Below are 8698 nucleotides of genomic sequence, written 5' to 3' on the forward strand. Positions count from 1 at the left end.
AACATGAAACATGTTCATGATAAGCAAATCTTGCGCAAAGAGTTTGTGGTTGGTTAAAAGGTCTTGCTTTGCAACTCCCGTCTACATATTTTTCCAAGGAAATTAAAAACCCGTTAGTCTGGTACTTTTCTGGTTACTGAAGTCACCCCTTTCGGGGCAATCACCTTGGTAAATCCCAAGGACAACAATACCTTTCAAGTCAATGGCCAATGGTTAAAATATTTTCACGAGTTAATGTCCCCTGATATGGAGGAAGTCCTTTTACAGGACCCTGTCTATGAGGATTGACCTTTGTTGTTTGGTGTACTTCCTTTCACTTCCATATATTGATGAGTGCACCATTCAGGTAACCGGGCCCTCCCTATAGAGTGTGTGGCTGTAAGTACCGGATCCTAAGTCCATGTTTAACATAATTCATATTTTCCACTCTTGCATATTTTCTCGGTTTTTGAGTCATGTTCCTCTATGGTGTGAATTATGTCTCTATTGCTTTATTGTTTTTTCTTATAAAAAATATTAAAACCATAAAAATAGTAATCTAGGAAGTCTTGAGAATCTGACTTTAAAAGACCCACATTTAAAACAAATTTTCTAAACTCTGTTCTATAAAATTTGTTTGGGGGTGGGGTGTTGGTCTTTCCATCCTTGATTGACCGACTTTCCATTTTTGTTGCTTATGCCATTTAATCGTAATTTGATTTGGGTTGAAATTATCTATGAATTTAGATTTCATTTGTTCGCATAACTTACATCATTCAAGCACTTCGAGGCATTTTCCACCTTGTTATATGTCAACCACAGTTAGAATAGAGTGTTCTATGGATCATTGGATTAGAAATTCTCTCCTGATCGTTTTCATATCTCATTCGCAAAAATTGGACCGGTAACGAGTCGAGAATTTCAAATTTTAACTTTGCGCGTGTAGGGACAAAATGGGTATTTCCAAAATTGTTTAGGCCCAAGCCCACAGTAAAACCCAAGAGCGCACCCTGCGTTCTTTTTCTCCACTCCGCCATCAACCTCCATTAACGAACTAAACCCTAAAAAAAAAAAAAAAAAAAACCACCACCGAATTTAACCACCACCGATTTTCTCCACTCAAATCAACCCACCCACACCAAATTTCGCCCCCTCCAGTTCACTTCTCTCTCCAACAGTTCGTAAAAAAAAAATGCCCAAATCAAACGACCACTCAACCCCAATTTCAATTTCTTTGTTAAATACTCTCCTCCACCTTACCTTAACCCATTTTCGAAATCAAAAACAAAAAATGGCCCAAAAACGCAAAATCCTCCCAGAACAATTTTTCAAATCGGACCATTTTGCACTATTTTACAATGACGAGATGAAACATAGGGATTGGAAAAAGTTGTGGTATACGAAGGATGATTTTTACCGCGAGGATTTGGTTTTGAATTTTTACAAGAAGAGAGAAATCGAGGGTAGGAATATTTTTGTGAAGTTGAATGGTGCGAAGAGAGAAGCGTGTGCTTCGAGGTTGACTCGTGTTCTGGATATTATGCCAAACCGCCACCTTGTAGCCACAACGCAGGAATCCCAGTATGGGGGGGGGGGGTAGAGGCATTGATGAGAGAGACTGTGTTGGAGGGATAGTACAATGCAAACTAGCTGGCTGTAGCTCAGTGGGTTGGTAAGAATGTTATTGGGAAAGAAAAGTTCAGTGGCATCAGTCTGAACTGTCTGCACATACTCTGGGTATTACAGCAAAAGAGGTATGCTTTTTGTATAATCGATTTCTTGTTAAATATGATTAGAGGAGTTGGAGCAACTACCACACCCTTCCCTATTCTGATTACTAAGATCATGATGTCTTTTGGTGAGAAATCGAAAATTGAGCACATTATGTTGAAGTTGCATGCAAATGCAATTGCTTATGCGGACTGTATTCAGAAGCTGTGGAGATTGCCTGGAGATAGGGTTGTGGAAAATATTAATTCGGATGAGGAGGAGGAGGACACAGTATGTTTTGATGCCAATGCCTTGGAGAAGTGTAATTCTGATATAGAACGCATGTTAGTGCTGCATCGTGGTTTGCGTTCCCTGAACCATATTTGTGAAGACTTGTGGAATAGGCAGGTTGTTATTCATGATGAGAATGTTACCCTGCAGAAGACTATGGAGACAAATGCCCAGCACGAGGATGAACGTTGGGTAGAGATGAAGGCATTTATGGAGGCACAGCGCAGGTTTCGAGTGGAAGCTCTACAGCACATGCCACCCCACGAGGGTTCTTCTTCAGATGAGTTTGTGATGCATGAGCATCGTCATAAAAAGACGAATGACTCTGGCCTATCTTCATCTCATGGCCCTTCCTCGTCTCATAGCGAGTAGTGTAGTTGTTTTGGATTTAGGAAATTTCCCTATTTTTGTAGAATTTTATTTTGAGTTGTTTAGTTTATTAGTTAGATTTGGATTATGTAATCGTTTTTGAATATTTGATCGTTAGTTGAATTTTTAATTTAATTGTGTTCTATCCAAGCATGCGATGAATTTTCCATGAATCCCACCTTCCCAAATTGTTTGGGGGTGGTATTATTATTATTTTTGCATTGTTTTTATCTTATCCACCATTTTAGAAGTTAAATCTTGCAAATCGTGGAAATATGAGTTGTTGGGAATGTTGCCAATATTTGTGTGGCTAAGATCATATATTGTTGTGGTGATGGAATTTCAATGAATAAAATTAGGAAGTTGCTATTTTGAAATTAACCAAAAAGCTATTGGTTCGTATTTGGAATATTCACCTAACTTGTTTCCATTTTGGTTTTAGTATATTATGTTTTCGGAAATTGCCTTAATAAATTTGGCAACTTGTGGACGTTGGTTTTAGAAACTAAAACCCTATAAATACTTGATTTACTCTTCACTCACAACCCACACCTCTCACCTTGCACTCTCACCTTTCACTCTCATTTTTTCTCTTAGTTTTCCATTGCAGATCACTCAAGGTATACAGAGCGCACCCCGCGCCCATAACAGGCAAAATCCGAGCGCACCCTGCGCTGAAGTGCTTGGAACTCGAGTTAGGCAAGAGTGCACCCCACGCCCTTCACAGTCAAATTGTGAGCGCATCCTATGCTAAAGCGCCTGGACCTTGAGCAAGACAGGAGGGCACCCCGCGCCCTTCACATGCCAATTCGGAGTGCACCACGTGCCCTGACCTTCACAGCCACTTAAATTTCTAATTTTTTGTGCATTTTTCCAGGGTTGTTTGCAGCACTTCTAGACTGTATTTGTGATGATGACACCACTTCATATCATACCGGAGCAAATGGACACATCTACTGGTAAGTCCTAATAACTCATATTCACCTCAACTTACTGAATATTTCTATAATAATTCAAGGTTCTTTTGTCGACCAGATGGAGAACAAATGTTCTCTGTCATAGTTAATGGTACGACTATGTATTTCAGTAAGTTTTTGGTCGCTTTTGTTGTGGGACTGCCTATGCCTGTTCCTACAAACTCATGGGGATATCTAACTAATAATGCATATCTTTACAACTATGAGTACTTTTATGAGACTTATGGGGGAGGGGTTTTTCATGTAATGGACCGAAGGCAGTATAACATAGCCTTTGGTAGCCTGTCCCTGAACGTCGGCCTTACCATGTTCTTCATTATGATGAATATTTTAGGGGATTGGTAGTATACTTCTGCGCATAGTACCGCTGGTGATGTTTTCCTCGCTTTAGCTGAGGGACGTTTCCTATATGACATTCCCAAGGTTTTAGTGGCTAGTCTAGCTAGAGGCCATAGTGTGAGGCATAAGTACCTTCTTATGCCTGTTTTGGTTTGTCGTATCATGTGCTGTTTTTTCCCTGATTTCTATACCCGCTACACAGAATGGGTTGGGTCGAAATTATGAGACCCACCAATTGCATTGTTCGTTCGTTTCGTGTTATGACTTGGCCGGGATGGAGGGTACAACCTCAATGGGTTGCTCCTTACACCCCATCGGACCGAGTACACTTAACAGGTTAGCACGGGTTGATGATACATGGAGAGAGGCATGGCAAGTTATCATGGCGTGGCAGGACGCAAAAGAACCTCGCTTCTATGTAGACGAGGATGATGACGCCTAAATGCTAGATAGGTGGTAAGTTTTTATTTTTGTTCGTGTCTACTTATGTCCGAAGCAATTTACTTCTTGTAACGGGTGGAACTCATATAGAGTTGCGTTTGTTTTTATTTATCTATATTAGTATGTTTTAACTTTGTTTTGCAGATGCTCCAAAATTTCACGCGTTTCCATGGTATTTTTCTACCCTTTTTATTTCAATACTTTGAAGACAAAGCATGCTTTTTGTTTGTGAGTGGCATAGAAACACGCGTAATTTAAGACATCTGTTAGGATATAGATATGTACAATATGCACTTGTTTCTAGTAAACAAATAAAAAATTCAAAAATATAAATAAAAAGTTATACTATACACTTAGGAATATTGGTATTGTTTTCTTTCTCTATGCTCTTAATAATCTAGAAGTTTCACATTAGCTTTTGCATTAGAATAATTTTTAGAAACTTAGGTTAATATGTAGGTAATAATCTTTGCATCTTTCTATAAATATATTGCATGAGCATCTATGTTTGTATTAGCAGTAAGTTTCTGAAATCTAGGCTAGTATACTTATTCTACAAATCCTGTGAGAATATAACCTAAAGCCTTATATGAGTGAAATATTTGAGAAATGACACAAGGGAGAAGTAAATTCCGAATAGAGAAATCACACATCCACTTGCTTGATCACTATGCCATATCCTAAGCGAGAATTTAGGCCCTCTTTGGATCGATATAGCTAGAAATTCAAACCTTATGAATCATTTTCCGTTAGTCGCCCCTCTTAGCCTTTCATTAGCCTTTCATAACCCGTAAATCCCTTACCCTTTTACAAAACAAAATAAAAATAAAAATCAGCCTACCCATCTTTGAATGAGTCTGAGAATAGAGATGAAGAATAGAAAAAAGAAAGACCCTTGAACCAATAATTTGTTAGTGCTCCAAATAAGAAAAGAAAGTTTCCATAAAAAAAAAAAAAAAAAAAAAAAAAAATCAGAGTATTAGGAATAGGTTAGTGTGATAGTAAGTGGCAGATGTGTTTGATCGACTTCGGCTTCCTTGTGTTGTCATTGAGATTGTAAGGTAAAGTGTGCCCACTGCACACTAGAGTAGCGAAACTTGAGCGGAAAAATCAGAGTATTTTTTTCTTGACATTTATGTGAGGACCTACTTAAGGACGCTATTCTAAAGTTCCAGAAATGGACCTGCTAGTGCATTTCATAGCATTGCTCATTGCATATATGTTTATTCGTAGATGATTGATTATTATGCATATATTAGCTTAGGTTTCGACTTGATTATTCTATGTTCATTGCTAGTGAGATGTGTAGATAAGTGAGAATAAATAAGGAAACAATAGTTTTATTTCTTAGTCGTTGTAGTATAGATGAAGTTTGTGAGTACCTTCACTAGAAAACTCTCACGAGGCTATAACTCGTCCACTAGGGAATTCCTAGTGGTTTAAGACCTTGTTGCATATGGTCAATGCAATCACACTCGGCGAAACGAGATTAGTTAGAACTCCATTTTTGCTTACTTATTCTAATTTCTTATATTTGCTTGAGGACAAGCAAAATGCTGTTTGGGGGTGGTTTGATAAGAGCCCAAGACTGTAGTTTTAAGCCCTTAACAACATTACTTTTAGACCAATTATGCGATTAATAAGTAAGAGTTAGTACTGTTATCGTGTTCTTATGTATTTCAGGCATTGGAGTCGAATATGTGTAGAAATGCGTCATTTTTATGAGATAAAGAAGCAAAGGTTGGTTGCTAAGAATTTCTTTGATTAAAGGCCAAGATTCAAGGAGAAAAAGCCTTTTTAAAGCCCGGTCAAAGCTGAAAAGTCAAAGTCAACGCGGGCAGAAATAGCGCACAAAAGTTAGCAGAACGTCCGAAGGCCGTATCTTTGGATTCAGACCTCAGAATTGGGCCTACCTTATGTCAAAATGACTGGCTTGGAAAGAGATTTCTAGTGGTCCAAGCCTTGACCCAATCAGAGGAGTAGAATCGGACGAAAAAGCTATTGAAGTCATTTCCAGCTGAAAACTATTTTGTGGACTGAAGTAATGAGGTTTTGGGCTCGATTTTCATGCCCAAAACATGGCTCCTAAGCCTATGCACGAAATTGTGGATCTAGCCTCTTCTATTTAAAGAGGACTAAGCCTTAGCTCTTAAGTTACTTAGCTAGAGAATAGAATACCTAGTTTTTACATTCTAATAATTAGTTTTAGAACAAATAAATGAATGTAATTTAAAATCAGATTTAGTTTTATAATAAAGAATTAGTTTTTTATTTCAATTTAGTTTTTAGAATCAATACTTAGTTTATATTTTAAGTTTAGTTTCTAATACAATACTTAATTCATAGATTAGTTTGTCTTAAATTGATAATTAGTTATTCATAATCTTAGTTTTAAATTCAGTTTAATTCATTTTGAATTATATTACTATTGTTAAATTAGATTTATAAAGTTTAATTACTATTTAATAATGACTTGTTCTTATTGTTCTTGTTTTAGAAATGATAGTATAATGATTCAAGGCTAAACCTCCATTAGAGGGGTTTGAGGAAGCCTTGATGATGACTTGAGTTTTGATTAGCATGGATATAGTTGTAATATTCTATTCTACTCTAGAAAGTAATTAGTTTACCATGAGAATGAGTTTGATTACTTCATATGCTAGTTATTAGTTGGTAGAGATTACCATGAATAATTAGGGATTAGAAATACCAAACCTTTACTTGAAAACTTAAAGATTATGATTACAACGTGTTCTATGTTAGCTTATTAAGTCGAATCAAGGTGGAATCAAATTCCTCTAATTCCTCCTCATATTGTCAATTTAGTATTTCCGTAGTTTGATTTATATCATCTTGATTGTTGATTCACCATCGTAGTTAAATTCAATTCCATTACTCTCACGACTTTGTTAGCTTACACGAACGAGGAAACTTCACATTTAAATGACTAGGAGTGGAACGAATTCTCTACTCTAAAGATATTGCATTGATAATGAGAGTAGAAAACTTTGATATATAAGCACGAAAATAGTTTTAGTTTTACTTACATTTGAGTTTAATTACTTATTCGTAGGTAAAACTATCATTTTCCCTTTTATCAAATGGATTCCTCTCTGTATGATCCTCTTTCTCTTTCCTCTGTCTTATCCTTACCCTTTCGGTCATCTCTGTCAACAGCTTGCACTACCTTCCCTGATTTCTTCTGTTCCTTCGCGTTTCTCTGCATTATGTCCTTATATCGTATGTATTTTTCTACCTTTGGATACAGAGCGTGCAAAGTAGTGATTTCAATTTTGGAAACCGACTCGTGGACTCTAGTTCCCGACCTCAAGGCATGCTGAATGGCAATGGCCGCTGTGTGTTCGTCCAGATTTTCCACCTTTAGTGTCTCTTCTTTGAATCTGCATAGAAACTCCCTTAATGATTCCACTGACCTCTGCTTGACGTTGAATAGTTCAGCGATATCAACCACCCTCCTTTTCTGGTGTATGAAGTGATCTACAAAGGCACGCTCCAGCTCTTCAAATCTATTGATGCTCAGCGAAACCAACCTGTAATACCAGTCTGAAGCTCCCCCCTTAAGACTAGCAGGGAACATCATGCAGCGGAGTCCATCATACTTACTTTCCTGCCACAGCAGCATCTGTTGCCGAAAATGGTGCAAATGATTAGTCGGGTCTCCTTTCCCATCATACCTCTCAAACCTTGGTTGGGTGAACCTCTTAGGCACTTACGAATTCCATATCGAATCTGCCAGTGGGTTTTTGTTGAGACTCGAAACCACTTTTTGTGCGGCGCTTTGGTTCGCTTTTTCTGCTATGCAGTTCACTTCCCTATCTTTCTCAATCATCGCCTGAACTACCTCCAGTGTGATGCCCACTGTTTGTTCTGCGTTTGGTATCGGGTATTCTTCATTCTCCCCCTATACTTCACTTCCTCGAGGATCCCCCAGTTTTGTTTCCCCATGTGTGACTTCCCTATCTTTTCTCAGCTCATCATTCTCGTTCTTTAGCCTAACTATCTTGTCTTGGAGAAGTCTGGTGGCGTCTGCCGCCACATCTGATATCTCCTCTTCCCCTATCCCTTCCATCCCAGCACTCTCTGGTTCCTCTACCACCTCTCGAATTGCTACTTTCTTAGGTCTTCCTACTCCTCTTTTTGTCATGGTGGCCATTTTCTATCTAGGTCCCCACAGACGGCGCCAAATGTGTTATCAAATATTACAACCTCTAAGATCACCTGTATTGATTTTCTCTCTCTCCTTTCTCTTCTCCTCTCTATCAGTTTTTTTCTCTTTTCTCTCTCTTTTTCTTCCACTCTCTTTCCTTTATAACTCCTTTCCTCTTTCTAACCTCCTCTGTCTTGTGGTTCGTTGATCTCTCTTTCATCCTGTGCTCCCTTGCTCTCCACGTATCGCGTCAGTTTCCTAGCAGTTAGAATTCCGCTCTCGCTGTCCACGTATCGCGTCGGTTCCCTAGCAGTTAGGACTTCGCGGATCTGATCCCCTGCAGCATGTCTCCTATGTACTATACCGCATCCGGCCTACTTGCCACCACTAACCTTTCAGGTCATGAATATGACCACCACAGGTA

At 38.4% G+C, this 8698-nt stretch overlaps 1 protein-coding gene across 1 annotated transcript; it reads right to left on the reverse strand.

Moving 5' to 3' along the window:
• Positions 1-7203: 7203 nt before the first annotated feature.
• LOC147487664 (uncharacterized) lies at positions 7204-7749 on the reverse strand. Its single transcript, XM_086574102.1, has one exon. The coding sequence runs from the start codon at positions 7747-7749 to the stop codon at positions 7204-7206; it is 546 nt and encodes a 181-aa protein (XP_086430228.1).
• Between the last annotated feature and the right edge of the window lie 949 nt (positions 7750-8698).

The sequence above is a fragment of the Coptis chinensis genome, chromosome 7 (assembly GCF_015680905.1).
Source record: "Coptis chinensis isolate HL-2020 chromosome 7, ASM1568090v1, whole genome shotgun sequence".
Classification (NCBI taxonomy): domain Eukaryota; kingdom Viridiplantae; phylum Streptophyta; class Magnoliopsida; order Ranunculales; family Ranunculaceae; genus Coptis; species Coptis chinensis.

Coding starts and splice junctions, on each gene's coding strand:
- LOC147487664 (XM_086574102.1), bottom strand. CDS start 7,749: ATGCTGCTGTGGCAGGAAAGTAAGTATGATGGACTCCGCTGCATGATG.